The following is a 27,960-nucleotide window of genomic DNA, read 5'->3' as shown; positions in this document are numbered from 1 at the left end:
CATTTCGGGTCAAAAAACTAAAAAACATTTTCGATAAGAGAATCGAGCTAACATTTACGGTATACTTGTATGATTAAGACTAGCTTTGTCTTTGTTGCAACACCCAAACAAATAAAATCTCATGAAAGCACTACGAGAAATACGCGCCAAAATACGTTTCTGACAGATATATTGTCTTTGTAGAAACAATCCATTCCTATAGAAACACGTTTTATTTGAAGAGTTCATAATGATAAAAAAACAAACAAACCCACACATAATTTACTTTAAAGGCTCTGACAGGAAGTGGAACTTTTTATTATTTGGAAATTGACAATGGTTTGTGCTTTTAAAAATGTAAACAAACGAGGCGGCGATGATCAGTTTAATTTCTGCTCCCTGCGATGCGTTCACGGACATCACGAAGATTTGTTATCGGTTTATTTTCGTAATCACCTTGTTTGATCTTCAATATAAAAGTGTTGCTTTGCTTTACTTTCATTTGGAAATGATCATGAATATTTTTTCTTCTTTCCTCTGCAAGCATTTCATTTCAAACCGCCCACAGCAAACACACACCTGCTCAAAGCTTGTTTTTGTTGTGATAGTTGGACCACCTTTTAAGACAAATACTGCACTTCTCATGGACTCAGACTCTACGTTACACACAGATAACAGCATGGAAATAAAAACTCACAAAAATAGTCTTGTTTGTCTTATTTTATTTAAGCTATCTTTATTTCACATTTATTTGTACACAATAAATACAGTTAAACATCCACTGGTGTGTAAATATGACGCTCGACAGCCTCTGCAGAGCTTACATTGTAAAATGTGGGCCGTTTATTACTGAATTTCAGATTCAGACTTAACATGGAATCAGGACCAGTAGCAAGTTATCAACAACTTCTCTATTGGGAAAAGAGACTTCAGTCTGACGACTATCTTTTTCAATACAACAGGGTAAATGCAAACTTCAAAAATAAGTTTGATGTCATTCAGATCTCAAGGAGATCAACGAGAACACAGCAACATAGCTGACAGATATCTCTTTTCCTCTGATCGAATTGAACTAAGGTTTAATAGGTTTTTTATCCTAATTCTAGACAAACAAAAAGAAAAAAAAGCTGTGCTATTATTTGTACAGATATCCATCTCCAAGCTCTCTGTAAACTATTGGTATTTCAAAAACAATACGATCAAAAGGTCATTTCTCAACCTCAAAGACACTACAATGGCTATTTAAGGCTAAATAACGCAAGAGCTGACAAAGGAAAAATCAATCTTATACCAATATAGCTGGTAAACAAAATGTCAAACAAGAAATATTGAACAAACAACGTAGCATCCACAATACTGAAAAGGAATAAGAAGACATCAAAAAAGTGCTTCACTATGACAGTATAGATTTTTTATTGGACAGCTAGCAGCTCAGGATGGTTTCCTCCTTAAAAATAAAGGCATGTTTAAACTGCACATTACCTCAGTGTAAACTGTCACCCACTGCAACCTCCTCCTCGACACACCTCCTCTCTCACCAGCATTACATTAGTGTCATAACAACATTTCTAGATCTTTTATTTTACAACACGAGAGAGAGAGAGAGGAAAAAAAAAAGTTAGACTACGTTCACTCGCACTACGTTTCTCCCTTTAGGAATTTCTCAGCATTTGGTGCAAAGAAAACTAACATAAGAAGCAGGGTTTAAAAATTAATCAATAAAAAGGTAAAGGATCCATTACTTTGATCGAGACGACTTTCCTAGGAGATTCTCCCTGCGGACATAACAAACTAAAAATTGCCACTTTTCCCTTGTTAGCGTAACTGTGTGCAGTCGCGTGTTGGAGGAGAGGACCAGCCTCGTCCCTGCCGGCGTTTCGATCGAGCGTGGAGACGACCAGACTTTGGGTTTGTGTTGGACGAACATGTTCACAACATGCTGAGACGTCCTGCCGAGTGAGACGCTGTTGCATAGAAGAAGTCCAATTGTGAAAACTCTCGACATCAGTTTGTGGAAATAAGAGAAGGAGCCGCACAGGAAGTGATAGTGACTGAAAGTGTTCATGTATTATTTGACGACGTCGATAAACACATGAAGGAGGATCGCTGAAAGACGTCGTCTCTGTCCGATTGGTGTGGCTGTAAGAGCTGATGGTCGTCTTCTTTTTCTCGCTGAGACTTTGATGAGAACGTCGCGCTCATGGCCGCCTTCACTCCGACGGAGGAGGTTAAAACAGCTAATGAGCCACGATAGCTTCCCTGTTACTGGAAACCAGTGTTCTCACTTTGACATGTTTTCCCTCGGGCTGGTGTGTTTTAGAACTTGGCGCTAAAGATCTGCGTGGATTTTCTTCGCCCCCACGAGCGAACGATGCGAAGTTACCAAAGGTCACATGATCTGCCAGTTATCACTATATCTATCAGCTACTATGAGCGAGAGCCAAGAACAGAAAGAAACATATTTTGTCAGGACTGAAATAACTCATGTCCACGTAGAAGACAATACAGATTCATAAACTCTGAATACAAATTATAATATCGGCTCTATTCGTCGGTCAAAGAGGAGACAAACACTGAGGGAGGGTGAGAAATGACAGCTGAAGATGAAGATGAAGATGAGAGGAAATTAAAGGAGTATTACGAGAAGGCACAATATTTCTCCAGAGCACACGAACCCTCTGACGTGTTGTGTGAAAGGACAAGAGGACAAAGTGGAGGGTCTCTCCGGGCCTCCAGGCCTCTTCAGGGGGTTTAAGTTTCCTCGGGTTTCCTTTGGGAGTGCGTTTAGAGGCACGGAGCCGCCGAGTCCCAGCTGGTTTGAACAGAGTCGCCGCCGCCGCCGCCGCTGCCGCCACCACCAGCCATCATCTTCACACCAGCGTGATCTCCACCTCCTCCCTCCGCTTCACCTGCCCACGGGGATGCTGCTTCGGGGGCGGAGGAGCAGCGCGGACCTGGAAACATCCACCAATCAATGACTGATAACAGATTCACTGAGCTCTCACACACACAAGGACTGAAGTTAAACATGAAAGAAGAACAAACTGAATGAGTCCATTTTACAGTCTGGACGTGTTAAAGTTACTTCTCTTAAAAGTCTTCTTCAATTCTCATATCAAGGCACACACAGCTGTGATATTTTAGTGCCGCTCACAACTCGACCGTCAAATCATTGTACCCATTTAAACTGCAGTGACAGCAGTTATTAACACTGCGACCACCAGAGGGCAGCAACGATCAGTGTTCCTTCAGGTGAGCGAGAGCAGGATTTGGTAGAAGAGACATATGACGCTGGATGCACATTGTTAACAAGGTTTTAATACAGCAGTTAATAAATAATCTATTTAATGAACATTTAAATGTCAGTAACTGTAACTGCAGTATCTGATCTGAAAAAGTAATTAGTTAGATTTCTAGTTACCACCAAAAGCAGTGGAGTAACCCTCGCCTGGACACACAAAGACAGCTTTGGGTTTAGGAGGTTGGACATTTTATAAACCAAACATCACTGAGGAAATTATTGGCAGATTAATCAACAATGATAATTAGTTGCAGCCCTAAATATTTTTTCATTAAGAAGTACCAACTTTGCATCTCAGTCTTAAAACTTCGTCGGACTCACGGTGGATTTGAGATATCGTCTTTTGCATCGCTCTCTTCTTCCTCGTCAAAAGCTGCTGCCTACATTACCAACAATGCAACAATGCAACCACCAGCTGTTCCATTCGAAACTGCTAGCAGCGGCTAATGTAGCCTTGAGGTGCTAGACTCAAGCATAAGGAGGTCTGGTAAGATCACTTCTTTCAGGTTTTAGTCTTCAGCCCCAGTGGATGCTGACTCCAGTGACATCATTCAAGTCAAAAGATCAATTTTTTTTTCAGTTTTTCATATATGCAGCAGAACTCCCCCAAACCCTGCAAACGGGAAAACAGGCGATAAAATCTTCCTTAGAAAAACAGGAAATGTTCACTCACAGGTCGAATGGTGCTGGATCCGCTCTCCGGGTATTTGGGAGGTTGGGGGGCGCCTTGGGCTGGACCTGAAGGGAGCAGCGGACACGGATTATCACCACTTACAGTTTAATTAGTGCTTCTTAACAGCTGTCACCACACTGACTGTGACCATTTCAACAGACAAACCAGTAACTCTTACTCTGAAAGGGGCTTTTGTGCGGTGCTGGTGGCGGCCTGTGATGTCCATTGTGATAGGAGGGCGGTCGGCCTATGGGGGAGGCGGTGGCGCTGCAGGGACTCGACTGAGGAGAGGACATGGTGGGCGTCTGCAGGGGGCTGCTGTGGAGAGGCCCCGGCTGGAAGGGACTCCGAGGGGAGCGGTCACACTGGGCCAAAGGGGAGGGGGAGGCCTCGAAGACAAAGTACTAAATGTTAGTATGCGTGATCGTGTTCGGCTAACAGCAGATTTGTGCATAAATGAACAGCTGCAGTATTTGTCTACGATTGGTCAGCTCATGAGCATCAACATACCTGTGCGCTGCCCTCTCTTTGTCCATCTCCATTCTCGCTGGCGCCGGCGAGATCCTCCACAAGAACGGCAGGGAAGACGCCGACAACGCCGTTGAACTCTCCCTCCCAGAAACCATCATCCTCGTGGGTCTCTCTGCTCAGGATGCGGATGATGGCGCCTTCAGGGAACGACAGCTCGTCATCCGTCTGTCCCGCGTAGTCGTACAGCGCCTTCGCAAATGACACTGCGACAGAAAGGACGGGGTCAGTACAGCAGCAGGACAGACAAAAACCGGCCATACGAGCACTCGTTTGGTAGAAGCATCCCTCACCGCTGGAGTCTCCGTTGACAGAGCCGGTGGGTAGTTCGGTTTCAGGCTCAGTGGAGTTGCTGGAGGAGTGAGATCTGGCGTCCAGCGCGGCCAGAGCCTGCAGCATGCTCAGCAGGCTGTTGGAGGAAGGCAGCTGCAAGTATTTCTCAGGGACGTAGCCGACCTGTCCACTGCGGTTTCTGGCCTGGAGGTGCAGAAAACATAAACTCACCGTGACGACAAGTGGTGAAAAGGTCTTGGTGGGAAATCCAGAACAAACAAAAAATCTGTCTACAAATTCTGCAGCAAAGCCTCAAACGTGGGGTTTCGTACCTTGACCCAGTCCTCCATGTCTCCATCATCAATGACCTCCAGGATTTCCTGCTCCTCAATGGTCAGTTCATCGGGCTGAGACGCCTGGAAGACGCATGAAAACAAGGTGAACCGAGCGCAGAGAACAAGCTAACTAGCCTAGCCTGTACTGTGATGGCTGCATTCATTTAACTTTAGGTGACAATAAGTATTAAAAATAAAAAATGTGAAGAACTGTGAGGCTCAAAGTTTAAGTACAGGCATGTTTACTAGTATTTTTAACAATGTGACATTAATATTTTTATGAGTTATCACAGTTTTACTAACCTTCAAACTATTTCTATGAACATTTTAATGAACATTACTGTTTGTCAACATTTCACTTAATCTGCTGTTCACTGCTTGATGTTACTCTGCAGGTCTTATTCGTGAGTACGTCCTGTAATGGTGACCAGAGGTTCACACAGGAAGCAGTACTCTGACCTCTGCTGGTACCTTGTAGGAGTAGAGTACTTTGCAGGTGAGGGGATAGTTTTTCAAGGTGCTGGAGGGGCTGGAGCTGCTGTCGTCTAACACTTCACCGCTGTCCTCCATCTCCTCCTCATCCTCTCGCTCCAGATCTGCTGTTCCCTGCAGACATATGGCAGAGTTGATGTGACGCAGTTGAAGGTGGAAGAGGAACAAAATGTCCAACTCAGACGTACTCGTGCTAAGGTTAGCATTGATGCACAGTGGGTCTTACAGAGAGTGAAGGATCATGGGTACTGAGGTTGTTCCAGCGCTCGTTCTCCAGCTCCTCCATCACCTGGTTCATGGCGCTCTTCAGCCACGTTTCAACAGCGACACCCGCCTGCCTCAGCAGGTCCAGACGGGCCTCCGCCTTCACCTTCACCGTCTGTGGGCGCAGAATGAAAAATAAACCAACACGACGACGCGCTAATTGACAAACGCAGACAGGAAAATAAAACTGTCCAGCACAACGGCGGCTTAAACAAACCGAAGCACACGGGGCTAACAAAGCCGCAAACTAACAGTTATTCTCATTATCGATTAGTCTGTTTTTTAATTTTTCTATTAATCATTCACAAGTGCTCATTTTGCCAAACCAACACTCCAGATTGCAAAGATATAAAAAGAGAAAACAGCAGAAAATCAAAGAAAAACCAGCAAATATTTTGTATTCTGCCTGAAAACTAACTTGAAAAATTACCCCATGATCAAACTTGTTGAAGATTGATTCTCTGTCAAACACATTTCAATTAACTGATGAACTGTTTCTGCATTAACTTTTTCTCTGAAACGGATGCTAACAGGATGCTAGCAGGATGCTAACAGCCCCACTCATGGACCTGTGGTCCAGCAGGTACCGTGTCGTTTCATCTTTTAACCAGCAGGGGGAGTACTGCGGCCATCTGAGGTAACAAGACACTGATGGAGAAAACAGAGAAATCCTTCTGACTCAATAACACAAACACACACACACACACACACACACACACACACACACACACACACACGTTACCTCTGCCCTCCGAAGACTCTGCCTGGCCACCTCCATCTTGGTCTCCAGCTCGCTGTTGTTTTGCTCTGATGATTCTTGGGTCTCGTACTCCTCCAGAGCCTAAAAACAAATCAGTCAAAGTCACGCCGACACCAGCGAACAAACACGGCCATCATCCAAAATTCAACCCACGAACACAGGACGGAAACTGTCTAACAATAAAGACGCTAATTGAGGACATCTGATTGAGCTTTGCTGGAGAGAGAGCGACTCATTTCCTGTTTAATGGAAACATGAAACCATTTGATGCTGCTGTACTGGACGGACGTCACTGATGAGGAAAAGGGTTAACGCCAGGCGATGATGGTGAACTCTTATCCTGCGTCGTGTTGCTTCATCATATTTTCCTTCACATGGCCATTTTACGATCTGCAGGTTTATTATTATCAAACTGACTTAATGCTTTACGGTAAGGCCAAAGATAAGAGGAAAAGACGTGTTGGTCATTAACAGGCAGTTAAACTCCAACACTTGACTTAGGCCTCCTGAGGATATTCTGACATTCTGTACTGTCATTTCAAATAAACGTCCATAAACCTGCTAGAAAAAAGACTCCTTTAACTCCAAAACCTGCCCGACAATCATCACGTTTTTAAGTTTTCTTTGATATCTGTGCTGCACTGACACCTGCCTGTTCATCCATCTGTGGTAGATAATTCAGCTTACTTTTAATGCTGCATATTTCCTAAAAAAAAACTGCACAGTTGCTTCTATCAACACGCTGCATGTTCTCGTGTTGTTTCGCTTCTGCACGAGGAAATGGGGACATAAAACTATGATGTGTTAAATGATTGATGAACTCATTTATGGCCTGAGCACTTCCTCGTACAATCACAGGATGAATCGGAAGGTTAATCTGAGTTCCTCACGGCTTCGTGATCAGTGACAGACTCGTCAACAATCAGTCACAGAAAGGCAAACAGTGTCAGAGACGCTGCCTCGAGGTGTCAAACTGACACAAAAACAAACCTGTGACATGAACTTCAACTGAAGTTCTTCAAGTAATCTGCATGTAATCCCGCATCAGCGTTTTCCAGAAGACCCCCAACCTCCATAACGGAGACCAGGATTCTCACTGACGACCTTTAAGAAGTCAGTTTGGTGGAGACTGTAACTCCACTTTAAGCCGACTGTAATCTGCCTGTACAGGACACGTTGACAGCGTCTCCCTCCTGAAGCCACGACCTTTTCTCTTCACCGCCTCGACGCTGTTCTCACCCTCTGAGTGTGGATGATGCTCTTGTACTCTCGGGCCACGCGGCTCGCCCATTTCCTCGCCTCTTTATCCAGACTGTGCTCCTCCGCCGTTCCGCTCTCCTTCTGCAGCTGCATCACCTGCGACCACCAGACAGAGAGGAGACGGTGAAACAGAGCATCACAACATTTAACCAAGAAAACAGGGACACTGTGCTGCAAAGCAAACTGCTGATACTGACCATTGAGTAACATTATGAATATGAAGAAACCTTCACAACCTCTCCTGGAAGACGTTACCTAATATTGCCTAGAAATAGATTTCTGTGCACAAAGCTCTTACTGTGAATGACCTCGCATAGAAACATTCATTGTTTGTGAAAGGCCTGTTTCTAAAATGAACTTCTGCTTAATGCAACATTTATGACCGACCAGAGCACCTTTAAGAGGACCTCGTGGTTTCCCAAATGCCTGTTAAGAGAACCACCGGTGCAAGTTATGTTTACCATTTCAGTTACGTCCATGTGGCAACTTCCTCTTTACATGTTTAATGGTCCCAGTTTAGAAAGCAGTGGAGCTGGAATAGAGCTTTTGTCTCAGCGTCACCTCTGTTCACTGACAGCTGTGTTTACAAAGCGCATCATTAAATAAAGGAATAAAGCCAAAAGGAACACATTCATCTGAAATTTGTGGATCCTCATGTCCAAACCCAGCTGGCTCTCAATTATGTAAGAGAGGAGAAGAATCTGTTTAAGAGCCGACAGCTTCGCTTCGCTGACACGTCAAACCGAAGCCTCACATCTTCACTGAATTTTAGCGTTTCGGATTTTTCTTTCGTTCTTAAGATGGAAACAAACACCTAAACTTTGAGTTAAGAGGTTTCCATATGACAGCAGCAGCAGTGCGTGTGTGCACGTGTGTGCGTATGGAGGGAAAGGCCGGGGTGGGGAGGGTCAGCGCGCTCTGATGAGGCCCGCTCACAATGCCTCCTTTTCACAGCTGGGCCGTTCACAGGGTCCGGCCTACCTCCTGCCCCTCCCTCCCGGCTCAGCTCTATTCCTTACCGGATCCCTCTGTCTGCTGCGAGTGGTATGGGGAGGGGGGGGAGGGAGGGGAGGCTCTCCACCGCTAATGTTTTCTTTAGGAACAGGCTGCCGCTTGTTTGACTTCCAATGAAAACAACGCCAGCGTTTGCAGTTTGAACAAATTGTCCAGTGTTGTCCAGAGGAGCAGAGGGCCAGTGTGAAGGAGGGCCGGCGGAGTCGGGCGATGGACTAGTACGGCGAGGAGAGAAGTATGTGTGACCTGGACTGCAGTGCGTTACGCTCGTGTACAGCAGCCATCCATAAACCACCTGCAGGGTCGTGATAATAAAAGGTTTTTGGAAAACATTCAGCTCGCAAGACTCTCTGAGCTTCCTGAACAGGTGCGCAGAGCAGACTGCAGGTAGGCCCGGCGGGTCAGGTGGGAGTCGCTGAGGTGTTCGGGCCGTTACGGGATGCAAATTTCACACACAAGATGTTGATTAAACCACAGCAGGAGATTCAGACTGAAAACAGCACCACGTTAAAAAACAGGAGAATCACCGCCACGTGGTGTTTGCAGCCATCAACATCAGCGAATAGCAGCGTGTTCACGTTTGACGTGGTAAAGTCGTCAGGACTTACCGTGTCTGAGTCGACGGGCTGGAACGAGAAGTCCGGCGCCTGCTGGAACATGAGGTTCTTCTGTACAAACAGCTGCTGCTGGAACTCCTGCAGCACCTACAGTGGAGGAAAGAATCAGTGACTCAACCTTTAAACTTACTACGACACTTCACGTACTGTCGACACTCTCACAGCTCTATTAATGCATCTTCATCGTCATATGTGTCCCAGAGTTTATTCCACTTCAACATGATATCTTTAAACTTGTCCTGAAGTATCTTATGATAATTCTCTGTTATCTCTTCTGTATTTTGTGACTTCACTCACATTTATCTTTATCATGTTTGTAGAAACATGCGTTCTGTTGTAGACACTCATGATATTCTGTTCATATGACATCAGTTTAATTTACAGGGACTGACAGTATAAAGCGTCCTGTCCTTGGGTCCTGATAACAGAGGAGACTGCACTTGGCCAGCATTGTGGACCCATGAAAACAGGAGAATTCACGACACTTTGGCGTTATTGTCGGTTTAAGAATCTGATAAAAAACAAAACAAAATCAAATCAAAGCGCACTGGGAGCGATAAATGGCTGATAATCCTAAATTTAACCCAATCCAATTACAACTATCATAATCATCAAAACGCTTTTATTCACTGCTTTGGAAACATGTTAGGACATCTGAGAGCGAACACGCTGCTCCCATTAGACCAGCACCACCACCAGTGGAGCATGTGCACAGGGAAACAACAGCTTAAAACTGTGTTTAGACTACGAAACAACTCAAGAATCAAACGTGTTCATGTCAAAACGTCCGATGAGACGAAGCCACGTAAGATCTGTTTCAGGGCAGCGACGTCGACACAGGAAGCACACGAGGTGAAACGTGAGCTGTGCTGAAAACCTCTGCACCTGCTTCCCTCTCTGATCATTTGTTCATATTCCGCCCCGAGCAGAAACAAAATGCCACTGCAGCTCCAGAGAGGCGAGATGACCTGGACAAACCAGAGCGGCTCCAGAGCATGAAACCGAGGAGCGCCGAGGTAACTCAAACCTTCCAATTAATTAGCTGCTGGTGAGGAAGAAGAGTTCAGCTCTTCCTGCAGTCACAGAGACACTGAGTGATACTGATGGATGAGAGAGCCGTCCTGAAAAATCCTGGGCTATCATACGTATTTACAGGACAGAGACGGTTGTATTAAACACCAAGCACACTTGTTGTTGCTGCAAATGTGAAAAATGATGAAGATGAACTGGTTCAGACACCTGATCCCAAGACTTACCCCATTTGAGCTGTTCAAGAGGTGGTTGAAGGTGTTGTGGACAGCCTGGTAACCTTCCAGCTCGGTCTGACACAGCGACACCAGGTAATCTTTTACCTGCTCATAGATTCTGCCGTCTAAGACCTGCAGGTAAACACAAGTTTTCAGCTTTATCAAGTTCACTGTCTCCCACCACCCACCCACACATTCAGAGAGCACGTCCTCACCTTGATGCAGTCCACAAGGTCTGTGTCATAGTAGCGCTGCTGGTGAGCGTTAGCGGCTGCTAGCGTGAGAAGGTAGTCGTTTCTGGCGTGGGTGGCTTTGGAGTTACACTCGCTCCTCTTGGCTTTGAGCTGGAAAGTAAAAGTTCACGCTGCTGACTGAAGCACCAGAATGTCACAACGTGCAGAGCAGTTTTTTGGATGTAAAGACCTGTACCTTTACGCTCGCCCTCTGAAGACTGGATCTGGACTGGAAGAGACTCAGCTTGGACCTGCACAGAACACAAGAGGCATCGACTGACACGGTTTGACTTCGTAACTCTCATACACACATTCACACTGCCAGGAAAAGCCCTGTCATCCGTCTATCTATGACACATCTTCTATCACTACGACAGTTAAAATAAACAAGCCACGCTTCCACAATAAAATCTCAAATTACCAGCATAACCCAGTTTCTCTGAGTGACCTGATTCCCAAAGTGCATTTAAACGCACTGACTGAAATGGGAGCATTTACAGATTGCAACACAAATCCAGGAATGAAGATATAAAGTGATGTAATTTACTGTATTAAAAAAGGATGTGACCAACAGTGTGTGTGTGTGTGTGTGTGTGTGTGTGTGTGTGTGTGTGTGTGTGTGCGCGCCAGGAACGTAGTATTTGTAGTACTCCAGTCCAGCTGTTAAGCCTGTCGGACAGCAGAACTTCACCGAGCTGTGCTTCAGCTCTATAATAAACTTCCCTAATGGGCAGAAAAATGTCTGCAATGCGGTGAGTCAAAGCGCTCGAGTCGTGCCAGGACAAAGTGTTGAGAATGAGGGAGAGGAGAGACGGCTTCCTCAGGCCTGGATATGAGCTGCTACGACCATTTCAGGATCAATTAATCCGAATTATCTTCTCGAGGTCCCCCTCCACTCTGTTTTTCTTATTGTTACTAAACGTGAAAGCTTGAAACTTAACTTCAAGCTCTTCAGTGTTCAGAATGATGTAAGCGGAGAGTTTGACGCTAGAAGTCTGTTTTCACATTCATCTGCAGCAGGAGGAAAGTTTCTCTGCTCACCTTAAGTCTGAGTTGACGACGTGTACCTACGAGCACGATTTGTGACATCACAACTGTGTGGAAACCAGTATATAACTTGTGACTGTGGAAACTTCAGTGCACATAAACTAAGAATGGACTTTTCAGGAGACACATATGCACATTTTAACCAGGGAGAAGGGGAGTATGTAGTTGTAAAATGCATAATTACTGTATTTCCTCAAATAAAAGCTGGGTCTCGAATAATGGCCGGGGGCACGGGCAACATGAATAAATAAAGGCCGGTCCCAATAATGGCCAAGGAAAAAGCAGGATGGGGACTTTCTCCACAGGTGACTAAAAAGTAGCCTATATTAGTTACTATCTACTGTATGTACTGACACGTTTTTTTACTATAAAGAAACAACGTGATGTCACAAGAAGTCACAAATGATTAAGAATGAGGCGCAGTCATTAAAAAAAAAATTTGTTTTCACAAATATTTATATCTAAAAACATGTAAAGCTATAAAAAAAGCTGTAAACCACATATGAGAAGCAAGAACTGTCAAATGCTTCCCTTTTGGCTCGACAAAAATGACCGAAACAACCAATCCTCAAAATTGCTGGTTAATTTCCAATTGAATAATCGATTAATCATTTCAGTTCTAGGTGTTTGTGTAATGTATTTGTTCTTGGTTACAGCAGCAAGAATCAACATCAGCTGATTGTTACTATTCTGGTATAAAACTCTAAAATCAAAATATAGTAGACAAATCATTTTCCACTCAAACTATCTGCTCAAACCGATCGATCACATCACTGTAATCCGACAAAGACAGTGCAGTAACGGGGTTCATACTTGGCGTCCAGCTCGGCCTTCTCTCGGACAGCCTGCGCCATCGTCTCAGCCTCCTGGTACTTCTTCCTGCTCTTTGTCAGCTCCTTCACCGACTCCTGCAGCTCAGCTTGAACCACTGTCAGCTGATCAATACACTGAGAGTGGACACACGCAAAGAAAGAAGGTAAAGAGATAAGCTCATATTTATGCAAATTATCATTCCTGCTCTGCATCACCTGGAAAACATGCAAATCTACAGAGGACGTGAAGGCAGTTACATCACACAGGAGCTATAATGGCACGTCCTAAAAGGTGAGTGTGAACAAGAGCAGCATTGTAGGCTGCAGGACCGTGGCCAGCAGAAACCAGAGAGCAGCGCCGGTTACATTTCAGCACGGCAGACTCAGACCTCGTGATCGGGAAAACCTCCAGACCGGAACAGTCCTAGAGACCAGTTTGGGACAGGTACTGCGCTGATGGCCGTCATTAATGATAAGATAACCTGCTGTGACGTCTGCCCTCGTTCGCCTGATTGTTTATTGCAGTTTATCAGTGTTACGCTGGCTGTTTAATTATTCTGAAGTGACACTGACCACAGGACACTGATCACAGGACAAAGAACCTGTAAATATTACCACTCATAACTATTCCAGTGAATGTCCACAGGATCTGGCTGCAGCTGTGCTGAGGTCCCAGTGTCCACAGGAAACATTTCACATGTCATTGCACAGCTTTGAATAGTTCTACCGACATTTTTTGTTGTACCAGCATAAACATGTTTGAGGCTCACTCAGATGCAGTGATAGATTCTTGGTGGCTGTACTTGTTTTTAATTACCGCACCAGCCAGCCAGCCAGCCACTTTATATATCCCCGGGGTGAAATCTGCACGTCACAGTGGCAGTACACAAACGAATGACACGGTACAAAGAGTGCAACAGGAAGTGCCAAACAGGAGTACAAGCACAAGCATGGACAAATAAACAAAAGGAAAAAAACACGCTCCTCTTATGTAAACAGTTTAAAGTAGCCTAATCAGGCAGCCAGCAAAGTGTCCCATATCCCTTTAAAATCCAGATGTGATTTAAAACATCTGACTGCAATCCATCTTGGTTTCGTGAGGCTACATTCAAATCAGGGTACAGCAGGTCTGACTCCTGTCCTGAAGGTGGTTCCGGTGTCTCTTGGATAGATTTACACCAAGCTTTTATGATACTGGACAGGTAACAGGATCTGCCAAAGACGCTTGAGGCTTGAAGTATAAACGGGGTGTTAGCATCCATAACTTTCCAAAAGAATCAATTAATCAGATTCTGAGGAGAAATTAAAAGGTAAAAGCAAAGCAGCTCGGACCGAAGCACACAACATTGTTTCAGCCAAACAGCAACAGGTGGCGTTCACAGCACAAGGACGAAGGGACGCTAAATCTGGCAGCTGCTAACATGTGAGCACATAGCGAAGAAGGAGAAAAGACAATAACAACAGTCTTTCTCCATAATGACTCTTAACTCTTCTGCACACATAAAATCAAAAATGTCTGAACCACAGAACTGTTCGCTATATGCAGCTCTTGTCCAAAACAATGCCAGTGTCGTGTTTCGGACCCATTGTGAGAGACCTTCCATCAGATTCAGACCCTCTGGGGAAGCAGAGCTGTGCTAACGGTTGTGACACCTGAGCGGTGTGAATGGTTGGCCTGTATTACCTTCCTCAGCTGCTGCTCCTTCTGCAGTCTGACCGTCTTGGCTGGATCGGCGACCTGAACTTTGTAGTTTTCGCAGGCGCTGATTCTGGACTGGGTGACCTGGACCGTGCCCTCCAAATAGGCCTTCCATACGCAATACATGTTCCTGAACCAAACATGAACAGAGAACACGTAAAGGTTTCACGCCCTGTTTTTACTTTCATGTAACCACACGATCACCTTAGAGCAGGAGCTGCACAATGAATCCAAGTAAGATCACGATCTCCTTTCAGGCTGCTACCTGATCTGATTTTGACGTGACAATGACTCATTAGCAGGGAGATGCTAAGATGCTAAAGCAGAAAGAACAATGGCTGCACACCCACGTTAAAAGCACGTATCTCCAGCTCAGATGAGCTTACTGAGGGTTTGGTCCAATCAGATCGAACGGTTACTGGATGCATTGGAGACCTTTCTGACTAGAACTGATCAGTTATTGGGTGAATAAAACAGATCTCGCTTGGCCGGTGTTACCTGTGATCGTCTTTTTCGTCGGTCGGGCTGTCTGGCCACTCCCTCTTTAGATACTGATTCGCCAACTTCTGGAGGGCCTGGAAGAGACGGAGCGAGAGACACATTAAGGGATGACCTTTCACCTTTGACACCAGCATACACTTCCTGTGTCTAAAGGGTAAAATCAGTAAAAATAACAGTTTCGTTCACTGCACCGCTATGAGACACACCACCCTGTTTTCATAATCCTCAGTCGGTAAAAAGCACCTCTTGGTTCCAGTCAGACGATGTGAGTCAACCCTGCATGGACTCGTTCACCTGCTCAAAAGAGTTTAAGCTGGCTCACTTGTTGGTTCTTACGCTGACGTCGGCTCATTTTTAGATGAAAAATGCAATTTATTTGGACCACATTCACCCCTGGAGATATATTAGGTTCCTCCACCTCGGCCAACGGTGAGGTTAACCTTTGAAGGGCTAAAATAGCAGGACAGAGTCAACAGGACAAAAAAAGAGTGAGGAGGATATCTGACAGTATGTTTGATATGTTAGAGGGGTGAACTCTGCTCTAACCAGGAGAAACTGATGGAGAGACAGCTTGAACGTTTTTGGCATCGTGCAGGTGATCTAAGTCCAGCTGAGGTGAGTTTTGTTTTTAATGAACAGGTTGTGCAATAAGCACATTTACTGCAGTGTGTGTAAACTTCTGCGTTGACCTGAACGCTCTCAGTAACCTGCTTCTTGCATGTAAACATCGTCTCTGTTTAAAGGCAGTAATTTCTCAGCTTGTGTTAACATCCTTCTGCTGTGGCCCAACAGTAACACACCGTCTGTTACAGACCAAACAGGGAACTTCACACTGAAAAAAGTGAAACTTTGGCAGGTGTCCGACTGCAGAAAGCTTATATCAACTTCAACAAAAACTTATGTTTCCAGAGAACGACGGCTCTGAATTTTGTCCCATCACTTACATTTACTGGAGTTATTTTGGACAAGTGAACTAAATGCTCCTAATGTACGAACGGGCAAAACACAGTCCCCAGTGGACAGATAAGCCAAGACAAATGAAATATGTAGGGGGAAAAGGATTTATATTACTCATTCCTCCAGATACAAGCTGGCTTTCCACTGCATGCTTCCTCTTTTACACATTTCTGTGGCTTTGTTTTTGCACACTCAAGTGATTCGTGCCCCAACAAGTGCCCATCAAGGAAATGAGCCCATCTATCCTTCCTCTGTCCACTGTGAAAGGACAAGCCCTGTCATGCAGTCTTGAGGCGGGCTCGGCCGTGGCTCTGAACTCGCTGGTCTTGGCGATCTCGGTGCCAAAGCTTCAAAGCCGCCACAGACCCGGCCATTGTGGGACTCAGATAGAGAGAGAATCGCCAACTGAGCTAGCCTAGCGGACACGCCTGAATAGTGCGATGGGAACAAGGGGAGGGGAGGAGGAGGAGGGATGCGAGGACGGTAGAGGAAGAGCCACACAGAGGAGGACATTTAATCACACTGTGTGATCTGAATAGCAATCGGTTCGTGGCTGAAGCAGCTTGCAGGTGTAAGAGACCCAGAAAAAGGCGCGTAAAGAGAAGAGATTTGAAAAAAAAGAGGCGAAAGCGGGAGGGGGGTGTAACGAAAGGGAACGAAGCGTTCCAGAGACACTCTGACCCACTTTGATTCAACCATTGGCAGCGGGCGTCTAATTGATCACATAACCAGCAGGCAGCACAACCCAGACACACAGAAGACTCCCGATGAAGACGTTTGCTCCATTTTAGGGCTGAAATTAACAATTATTAATACTACTGATTAATCTGACAGCTGCTCTCTGCATTAACCTGATGATCCTTTGGTCTATAAAATGTGTGTCCCACGGCCTGAGGTGACATCTTCAGATCAATGTTTTTTTATTTACACATTATAAAACTGAGAAAACCAGAAAGTAAACAGATTTAAGAAGCTGGTACCAGCAAACGTTTCGGCATTTTTCGACTCGAACAGATCTGAAGCAAAGTTTGAAACCCAACCCGAATGAGTACTGGAGGAGAACTGAGTCCATGTCGCGCTCTCCTACAAATTATCATTCATGTTTTTATTGAGACAGCGCTTGGTTTGTCCCTTCTGGGCTACTGTAGAAACATGGCGGTGCAACATGGCGGACACTGTGGAAGAGGACCGGCGTCCTCTGTAGGTATGAAGGGCTCATTCAAAGGTAACGAAAACACAACCACTCTTATTTCCAGGTGATTATACGCTAATGAAAACATAACTTTGATAATTATTCTGGCAGTAGATCCTCCTAAATCCGACACACCGGACCTTTAATGACATAAAAGACCAAAACAAGTGCAGATATTCACACCTGAGAGGCTGGAATCTGTGACTATTTGGCATTTGAGCTTTAAAATATTTGCTGATTAATTTTAGACCTGAACTCATCACTTCATATTCACTGATGTTCACCAAATACGTGCTACTGCTTCGACACCATCAGACATCTTTTCATCCTGCAGAGGGCCGACAGCATGTTAATTACGGCTCAGTTCTGGTGAAATCTGACTTGAAAAATGTGGTATAACCTGGGCATGCATATCCAATCTAAGACACATGCACGGGGTTACAGAAGCGAGCCCGCAGGCTGCTCTCGAGCCTCGACTGGATACCCACATCCCTCAGTTTGCCAACTCTTTTTTTCACACTGTCACTGCTTTTATACAACATTTAAATACACAGAAATACAATAATATCATCAGAATTTAACACACGGTTGTTCCAGTACACTGATGTTTCATCTGCCTGACGCACACTCACAGTTTTAAATGGACTATACAGCCAATCAGGAATGAGTCCCGGGTGGTGTTTATCACAGTAAAACTGATCCCAAAGACTTGTTTTGTTTTGCTTTTGCTGCTCTGGTTCTACAGTTCATAGTGTTCTGCCGTTTCTATGCAGAGTTGAGTGGAGTAAGACTACGTAAATCTTTCATGCAAGGTGACATGATGACATGGACCCAGCCAAGCAATATAAATAATGTAGAAACAGGTGACAGAGATTTCCAGCCGCAGGAGGCAGAGACACAGTTTCCTCTTTTAGCTGAGTTCTGCAACCTACATGTGGAGAAACTGAGACTTCTGTGTTCAAACTATGACGAATGAGGTGAAGCTCAGACTGGACGTGAGCTCAGAACCTCCACCGACAGTAAAGTTTCATCAAACAGGACAAATGTGTCCTCAACAGTGACTGGAGGACGAAGACAATATGTCTGTCTGTCTGTCTGCACTGCAGGGGCATTCAGTTTCATATCAAAGCTCGCTCAGTCAAGACTTTCAGCCACAACATGCAAAATGCCACTCCAGCAGTATGACAATACAGTAAGCCCCGTAACAGTTTATAACAGATGTCTGGACGTCAGCCATGAGGGGAACCAGACCTCCGACAGGCCGACTGTCGCTCCCTCAGCTGATGTCGGGTCCCGTGACGTGCACGATGTAGAGAACACTGACAGAATCTGATAATAAAAACCAAGGTTTTCCCTACCATTATAAGCACAGCAAAGCACAAAACTAGAATTACCACCTCACGGCCAAACAGTCAAATTACAGCTTACATCCATGTCTGTCCAGACTCAAAATATATGTAGTGAAGACTTTGAAGGAGTTTAATTAAAGGCATTAAGTGTCTTTTTGGTGTGACTCCAGTGAATAACGTCCAGTGAGAAACGTGCTGAGTGGAGATCAGAGGATTGATCGAGAGCTTCGTCACATGGAGCAACGACAATCACCAACATCAGCTCAACCAATCAGCTTCTGCTGGACCACGATGCTTCAAACATGGACGCTGCTGCGAGGAACATGGACGCTTCACACACACGTTCAACCCGACAGCACTGAAGATCTAAACAAGCAGCAGAGATTCAAGGTGACAAAACACGCCTGAATCATACAACCGATCAGGCAATTCATCAGGGGTGACCAATTCAGGACTAAAATCAGATTAATCTGTACAGATTCTGCAGTGTTCCTGTCAGCGTGTGTTTAACTAAATTCGATTAAAGCTGATGAACGACCCTGACCCACGGCTCGCTTAAATTAAAGAAACACAGAAATCTGTCTCATAAAAATACATGTGGGGCAGACGGCCAATCCGGAGGCTCTTTTAACAGCCTCCTCACCATGTGGGAGCCGTTATGTCGCTTGTACAAACCAACGAACATCCTCCAGCTGACGGAGAGCTTCGGTCTCTTAAAAATGCTCGTTATCTTATTTTCTCGCAGTAAATTAAAATACCTGTCTGAGGTGCTGTTTAATACTTCGAAGCTGTTTCATTCTATGCTGCATCTCACAGATCTTCATCTCTAATGCAGAGGTCTGTATCGCCCATCATGTGTCGCACTGTGGCCGCAGACTTCGCCGTTTCACCGTCACGTGTCTGCTTCCTTCGCCGTGAATTGATGTGAACAGCTCTTGTGTCTCAGGTCTGTTTGGAAGCCATGAAACAAACCAGACCTGACTCACTTTAACCACATCAGCGTCGAGCTGGCTTTATGAAAAAGATCAATCCCGGCTCGGTTTGTTTGGCTCATTTACGACGGGCTTCTTCACGTCGAGCCACCTCCATGAAAACACCCCTCAGGACCAGATGCACATGGGCAAACAGACATGTGAGGCTGATGGCTGGGTGACTACAGACGTGCCCCCTCTTCACAGCGGTGGTGGACATTCCTCACAGGGCTGCAAAACCCGGACAGAGCCGAGGAGGCGAGGACGGGCTTTCAGACGGTCGACTGACGTCTCCGGCAGCACAGCGAGGAGGAAACGGGGCCGAGGATCGCTGGCGGATGCTGTTTCTCTCTCTGTTGTGGTGTTTTTTCCTGCGGCTAGTTACCATTCATGAGCTATCTGACCACATGAGAACAAAAAGCTTTCTTAGGGCCACATCCTCAACCCCGCTGTCACATGGCGTCTTTGGAGGACAGTTTCGTAAAAACTAACTGTATTTTTAGCCACGCAAATGACAAGGCAGGGCAGCGGTGATGTTAACTAGCAGCAGCAGACGGCAGGAAGTTCAGATTTACTCACCTGGGCGTAGTCCTTCTCTATAGCTGCCCTCTTTTGGCTGAAAGTCCTAAGGAGGAGAAGAAGAGGGACTGTTATAAAACAGCCATGACAGCAAAAGAGCATCATGGCACAAGACAGGATAATGTTACAGTCAGATATACAGTCCAGGCCGAATGTGTGCAGTATTTCACATTCTTCATAATGTTTGTCTCTCCATTAAGCTTTAATTGATCATTTCTCGTCTATTAGATGTTTATTTTGTGTGCGTCTTCCACATATCATATCTTATTTTCCAGGTAATATGCGTTCGAGGGGTGTTTAAAGACCAGAGCGTTTAAACTCTGCTGTGCTCGCCTAAAAACCAAAGACCTACACCTTTGAAGTCCACCTTAACGCACTGGTTTGTGTCGTCCACATACTAATCCTCATGCTGGTGATGAAAGTGAGCTGATTTCACATATTTCCTCTTAGCCAAGCGATCTGAGTAAGCAAAGTTTTGAAAGAAGGAACAGACCTTTCTCTCTTGTCAAAGAGGATTTGTGAAACCAGCACAGATTATAAACACTCGTCCGTCCTCCATCATACATGTAAGAGAGCCAACATGGTGCTGCAGAGTTTCTGCACCCCCACATTCCCTTGATTGCAATCCTGGTGTTTGTTCCAGTCTAACAGGGTCAGACGGTCTGTATCACCAAGCAGCTTCAACAGAAAATACGTCGAGTTGTGCGACTGAAGATCGTCTGAAACGTGATTTCCTTTCTTCTTTAAAAGCCTCGAGGCTTCACTTCAGGAGCAGTGACATGAGAGGCGGTTCACTCCATCGCTTTCACACCTGGAGTTCACTTCATTCATCAAAGCAAGAAATTACACGATGTTTGCATTTCGCACCGACTTTTCCAAACAAAGCAAGAGCTGTAGATATGAGGTCAAACAGACTGAAGGTAACTCAGCTGTCATCCTGCATCATCATCACGTCGTCAGGATCAATGCGAGAAATCAAATCCCCACTGACAGTCAGCTGGTCGCGCAGGACTTAAATGTGTGTATTCACGTTTAGCTCACGAACACATAACCGATTATGAGCATATTACAAATAACTGACTGCAAATTAAGTACATGTTATGAATTATGCCCAACAGGTAGAGACAAGAAAAAGAGGCGTGCTACCCTGTTGTATTATGGGAAGGAGGATTATTGTGGGATTGTTATGTCACACACGTTTTAATGGAGCGCTGCAGTAACCGCTTCTAAAGATCAATTACGAGATCACTTCCTGAACAATCAGACGACGGATTTCGGAGCAGTGAAGCTTTTGAACTCGTGCTAAAATTGCAGAGCTACTATCAAGAAATGCTGCACAGACAAACCACATCAGAGTCCACGAGGAAGCGGGCCGAGACCCTCCTGTACAGGTGATCTCAGGCCAGCACCTGAGCTCGACTGACAGCTTTCACACCAGCTCTGAGCATGTTTTTATTCTATCTGTCCCATCGTCTCCTCTGCTGCCAACCTCTCTCTGACCTGACAGCCTCAAGTCACTGTTGTTAAATGCATTCAACTTATTTTGTCAATGAGTTTTGCAGCTTTTAGTCAGATTTACTGAGGGACTCTCTTTCGTTCCCCACCGATGTCCTGCTAACGCTTTAAAACAGCTAAAAACGTCTGGCTGCTTTCCAAATCCCAAAATGTGCTGAGTAATTCAAGGAATGTGAATAAATTTTGTTTTTATACTGATGTTTAACAGCTTCAGGGCTGATTCACAATAACAGGAACGAATCAAACAATAACTCAAGTTAAATTTACACGAGGAGCCGAGAGGTCAGCGCCCTGGGAAAGACTTGACTGCTGCAGAATCATCATTAAGTCATTAAACATGTCGAGACTTGACTGCTCCGCTCCACCCGACTCTAAACAATCTCTGGCTTACTTCCTGGGAGCTTCCCTCTCTTCCTTTCCCTTCCTCGTCTCTGCTTTTCTAACGCTCCCCTCTTCCACTGCCCCCCCACGCTCACTTCCTGTCATTTTCCCAAACGCGGCTTTTGCTGACAAACAGACGCAGTTTCCAGTTTGCTGAGTCATTTCTCGTCCAAGATCGGGGAATGACCCTTGCGAATTCTGAGCCGGTGGAGTTTCACATCGTTTCTGGACGGCTAGTGTTACTGAGCCTCCCACAGCGAAGCGTTCAAGGCAATCAGAACATCTGGCAGCTCTCTATGACCTTAACTTCCAGCTGTTTGGAGGCTCCGAGCTCCGCCACCAACCACAGACAGGAAGTGGGGAGCCAGTAGGCTGTCAACTCAACCCAACACTAAGGCTCGAAACACAACCACAACCTTTGGCTTTTCAACCTTTAAAATGCCTACGCATCTGAACACAGTGCTAAAGCTGTCTGCGTGTCTCTAAGTCCAGCGTTTACTTGGCCTGATCCTACAATTAACACTTTAATTTTGGGATTTGAGCTGCAGATAGCTGCTCTTGAAAACCCTGTCAAACAATCCTCAATCACAGGACACCAAAGCCAGACCAGGAGAAAATATTTACTCATGCTCGTGTGAAATAAAAGGGCCAAAGACAGACTGAGCAGAATTAATTAATCCTGCAACCGTCTGAGAAAACAAGTGGTATCATCCTGCAGGTGGAGACACTGTGTGGCTTTTAATTAGACTTATGGATGACAGGGTGAACCCTTTAATTAAACGTCACAGGATTATTACTGCATGGACCCAAACATGAGACGTACTTTTGGTTTCAGTTGACTTTCGGAGTGTGTTTGCAAGTTTTAGATTATTTAAAGTTTCAGATGTTCATTAAGGTTTAGCTTTAGCTTTTATATATTTGGTCTTACTTTTACACTAGTTTAGCTTGTTTGACAGCCCTAACTGAACCTTGATACCTCATTGTTAAAAGTGTTCATTTTTTAAATTTTAATTAGCTTTGTAACCAGGCAATATCCTTTCAGTTGTGTTCTACATGTTCTTAAAAGAGTAGTTTACAATAATAATCCTGCTACAAAAAGCTTTACATCACAGGTTGTTTGCAGCCTCGATGTCGCTAGGCTAGCAGTTTAAGTCTGTTTGTAGCATCTTTCAGCTTTAGCCAGAGCTAAAAAAGTTTATTCTTCTCACTTTAATCTACAGGAGATTCTTCTATCATGTGTTTTTGTTGCCCTGCAAAACCCAGAAAGACTAAAACATGACTGAAACATCATGCTTTTAAGACTTTATATCCAACTGAGCAAGAATAAAAGTGAACCGCGCCTGCATCACAGGTGATGCCATACAGCCACGGACGGTCAGAATCAGACAGCTACAGCACTAACATCCATTTAAAGTGGCTACAATCAATATTTTAATGATAACAATATATCAAATGACAATGTGCGATGTGAGAGGTGTCTCACAGCGATGAACCAACAGAGAATTACGGCGTGAATCTGCAGCTCCCCTCGGCTTTGCGGAGCTTTACAGTGAGCTTAAGATCATTGTTTTGCTGTCTGGATCAACTCTCACCGTCATTTTCAGCTGCAGCAACGAAAGAGCTGGAAAACCCCAGCGAACACTACCTGCTACCTTTGAGCACAGACAGAGCAGAGCAGTCTGGACACGGACCCAGATTTAGCAGCGTTACGACGAGACGAGACAAAAGGCTTCGAGGACGAGGACTGGTCTACTGTTTGACCTCCGAGCGCTCACCTCAGGTCTTCCAGGAGGTCACATTCTGTCTGGTGCTTGATGTGTAATCTGCTCGTCTGCTCTGCATGAGTGTGTTTCAGCTCCTGGGTGACCCGGACCTGAAGGGGGGAGGAACGACGGCTCGTTAGAAAGAGTCTCAAACGTAACAGGAAGACAGAGAGGATTTTAATTCAGCTGAGCTCACAATCGGCATTAGTGGAAATGAGCTGCAGTCATTATCACACGGCAGCTCTCACCTGGGGACAGCCAGTCTCTCCGGGTATCTAATTGGCTGTTGGATTAATTATGAAGTGAAGTAGGCAGGTCGCGTTACTTCTTCCTTGTTTCAATTATGACACAGCTTGAAGTTCAATAATAAGAACTAAAATGAAGATATATTTGCAGAAAAATAAAATACTGCAATGTCAGCCCCAAACAAAACTAATTAATTAACGAAGAAAACAATCATCAGATTAGTCAAGAGTGACAATAACAGTTATTTGAAGCCCTAATGAAGTCGCTCAGCGCACAAATCAGTGAAGAATTCAGTGTTCGATGGCGACGCCTCACTGTCAGTTTACAGTTTAAGTAAAACCAGCAAGCTTGGTGTTACTGGATAACTATAGTGGCACATTTAAAGGCCACAGAAAGATGGTGAATTTAATTAATCTATGACTCTCCCTACAGATCCAGTGAGAGCTTAAAAAAAATAAATCACTCAAAAACTAACTGGCAACTATTTTGATAATCGATTTATCATTAAAGTAATTTTTCAAGCAAAAATGCCAAATATTCCTTTATTCTGTGCTTCTCATTTTCAAACATTAAACTTATGTAAAATACGTCTGAATGAGTTTCTTCTCAACGAAAAAAAATATGAACGGAATGAATGAATGAAAACTGCTGGTTTCATTGTGGAAGTCACTGGTAAAACTTCACACACCCTCTCATGACTAAAGTTCAGTTTATTACGGGAATTTTCCTGGAATATTTCACTTCTTGAGGCTAAACCTCATCTTCATGAGCTCCACTCATTATCAAGGTGAGTCTGTCTCTCTGGCCTTCTGATAAGGGCTGTGAGCAGGTTGAATTCCTGATAATTAGTCATTTTTCGACAGGAAAACAGTTGTTTTCTCCATTTTTTCCCTTATGAGACGATAAATGCTTATAAGAGTATTGGCAATAGTACTTTTATGGCATTCAGTATTTTTAGAATCTGTACAAAAAATGTTCATATACAGTTGTTTTTCTATTCTGTATCCTCTACACTTTTATATCTTGACCCTTTTATGCCGCTGCCTTTGGTTTTTGTAATACTTGCAGGCTGTAAAGACTGAATTTTCCCGGTGTGGGATCAATGAAGTCTTATCTTATCTTAGATGCTTAATGCTGGAATTATCTACCAATATGTGAGTCCAGTCAGAGATAAATATGGATGTAATTTCCTCGTGACTCTCCACAGCAAACAGATTATTCAAATTACTTTACAATCAAGGTGGGAAATGTTCTGAAAATTAAGATCCACAAAAGTCTTAAAACAGCCGACACACAGGATGTTTGCCACTAAACAAACGAACAAACAAACCCTGCGTGTATCTGAGTGCACTTAAAACGTTCTGGGGTAGAAATGGTCAAGTTTCTGAGCTGCTGAGCCATGTTTTTGAAATATGATCCCACATGAACATTTTTTCGCACAGAACCAGATTTTGCTGATTTGGATTTTTACATGAAAGTTATTTCTCAAACTAAAACGCGTAAAACTTCAGCTTAAGCTTGGTAGACTATTTTAAGTTCAGCTATAAATACCCTTTGACGGCAACGATTGTTTTTCTTCTTTTCCCCCTGACTTCCCTTGTGGGAGAAAAAAATGCACCAAACTACATACAAAAATCTGACAATTTACAATTCAATAGCTGCAAGCATATTTAAATGACAGAGCATAAATTGACTTTAGGTTGTTTTAATAAATGTGGATCCACTCTAAAAATCGGCATAGACAAAAAACGAAAACTGCGATTCATTTTGATAAAATCTTAACTTTTGTTTTGCCTGCTGCTGCCATAATCTCGCTTCACTCCACTAGTTGCTACCGCGGATGGCAGTGGGACCAGTGCGGACCAAACTGATATTTACTTGAACTTAAGAGTTGCTTGGTAAATTGTACGCCGATGCAACACCTCATTAACGTTATTCCGTAAAATATGTGAAGTTACTATCCAAGCCGTACACGTTTTGTCGGTGAAGAAAGCGATTTATTTTAGCAAATTTTGAACGTCTTTGGTAGGACCGTCTCTCCATTCGAGAGGGAACGGGGCACGTTAACGGGCTATTCTCCCTAAAAATTGAGGCACATGGGACGTTTTTTCTAAGATTTCTTCCTTCGTTCCCATTTAAAGACACCTCAGACGCAAATTAAACTTGTAAGATAACAAACTAGCACACATTTGCAGAGTAAAAAAGCAAAGTTTATCGTTTAAGCCAGCCGAGCAGCAACAAAGCGTACATTTTCAACCATTAAATATGCACCAGTTCGTCGAGAACGTTTCCAGACAAGTAACGTTAGCTTCAGCGGCTACAACGGGAAAAACTCACCTTTCTCGGTGGGGGTTGCATCCTTATGTCTTGACATAAAAACTATACAAAAGACGGAAGTTTATCTGGAAAAGTTTGTGCAAATGTTTCGAACGAATGAAAACTGAAGTAGGGTATTACAGCCTGAGTCAAGCGGCCATAGCGAGTCCAGTAAATAGTAAGTTGAGTCGCGTTGAAAACACTGTGGCCCCAGGGAACAGAAAACATACGCGTCAAATTGGCCACAATAAAACAGGACACTTCCTGCCACGTTTTCAAAATAAAACACCCAGGCCGTATAGATGTACAATACTACTTCCGTACACAATCTTCAAAATAAAAACGGTCTCGACTTTCAAAAACTGCTTTAAAGTTGAAAAGTTTTTAAAAGAATAAACCCCAACCAACAATTTATGATGCAACTAAAAAAAGCTGCAAAACCAGCATTTAAATAATACATATGATGTAATTCTTACATTACGACTTAACACCAGACAACACCATATGTCAATAAAGGAGCCTTTATTTATGCAGCGATCAACATCAACGACAAGGAAGAAGAACAATGTGTGACGGCTGAGCAGAAAAATAGAAATAAAATGAAATGAACTGACAGAATCAATAAATAAAATAGAAATCCTGATATGAACAAGGTACAGAATATTGAGAATTGTCTGATTATACAGAGACGTAGAGGTGTCTTAATTTGAAATTATTAAAGAGGGGGAAAAAAATACATTCATATGTGTTCATGCTATACTGCTTTTACAGACCAAAATGTGGGAAACACTGATCCTCTGACTGTAAATTATCTTTGACAGGGAGCCCTCTGGTGGTCATGTCCTCTCTGAGAATTTGGATCAATAGTGGTGAGGTGATGGTTTCCTGTCTGACGACACATCTGTGTGTTATTGATGATACTTATTAAAGCTGAACTCCTCCTGTCTTTTTGTCTTGTACAAAAACCAAATGTATGTTTCTCTTAACAACAAATTGTTGAGTATGAAAAGTCATAATCATGATTTTCCACTTTATGGCACATTATTTACTTGTTTAGCTAAATCGTGTCTTGTTTTGTTAGAGAAAGTTCCTCCTTCCACCCTCCTTGTAAGGAAATGGCTGGGTGATGTTGTGTGTTAAACATATATGAAATCAATACATTTTTAAATGAAAATTCATTGTTCAGTGTTGCTAATTTCAGTGTTAATGCTTTCCAGAAATCTATGTTCATTTTTCATGACATGAACAGCTGTCAGCTCGTCAGTGTTATTTGATTGACAATCATAAACTAATATGTTGCCAACACAAACTTAAGCTGTGATCCTCACCATCAAACTTCTTCAAACCAAATCACAAGAGCAGATTTTCCCCTGTTGCCCTTTAAACAATGTCTAAAATCTGTTTTGAGCTCCGGCTCTTAAGTCGACCATATTTCATTGCATGTTTTCCTATAATTCTACCCAACTTCCTCCCACACTGCCTGTTATTGTGTTGGCATCCTGGACTGGTTCTCTCTCAGAGACAGATGTGAGGTTATCAAGGGTCCAGCTCAGACACCAGTTAGGTTAAACTTATTCAACTATTCCTGCTGATGCATTACTTTCTGACCAAGTATCCATTACTTTTAATGCTAACAGTTTCACTCATTTATCCTTT

The 27,960-nt window shown here is 44.0% G+C and overlaps 1 protein-coding gene across 1 annotated transcript; it reads right to left on the bottom strand.

The window, feature by feature from the left end:
* Positions 1-702: 702 nt before the first annotated feature.
* On the bottom strand, positions 703-26,544 carry LOC143333151 (F-BAR and double SH3 domains protein 2-like). The gene is made up of 20 exons (XM_076751106.1): positions 26,326-26,544; positions 23,755-23,852; positions 20,084-20,129; positions 15,033-15,109; positions 14,520-14,664; positions 12,837-12,970; positions 11,173-11,227; positions 10,959-11,087; positions 10,753-10,875; positions 9,488-9,583; positions 7,845-7,961; positions 6,588-6,686; positions 5,808-5,960; positions 5,561-5,695; positions 5,087-5,170; positions 4,775-4,958; positions 4,464-4,687; positions 4,132-4,342; positions 3,954-4,018; positions 703-2,933 (listed from the first exon to the last, which is right to left on the bottom strand). The coding sequence occupies exons 1-20, from the start codon at positions 26,344-26,346 to the stop codon at positions 2,850-2,852; spliced, it is 2,280 nt and encodes a 759-aa protein (XP_076607221.1). The 5' UTR covers positions 26,347-26,544; the 3' UTR covers positions 703-2,849.
* Positions 26,545-27,960: the final 1,416 nt, after the last annotated feature.

The sequence above is a fragment of the Chaetodon auriga genome, chromosome 15 (genome assembly GCF_051107435.1).
Source record: "Chaetodon auriga isolate fChaAug3 chromosome 15, fChaAug3.hap1, whole genome shotgun sequence".
NCBI classification, from domain to species: Eukaryota; Metazoa; Chordata; class Actinopteri; order Chaetodontiformes; family Chaetodontidae; genus Chaetodon; species Chaetodon auriga.
The sequence above is the reverse complement of the archived record's forward strand: the minus strand, read 5'-3'. Positions and strand labels throughout refer to the sequence as shown.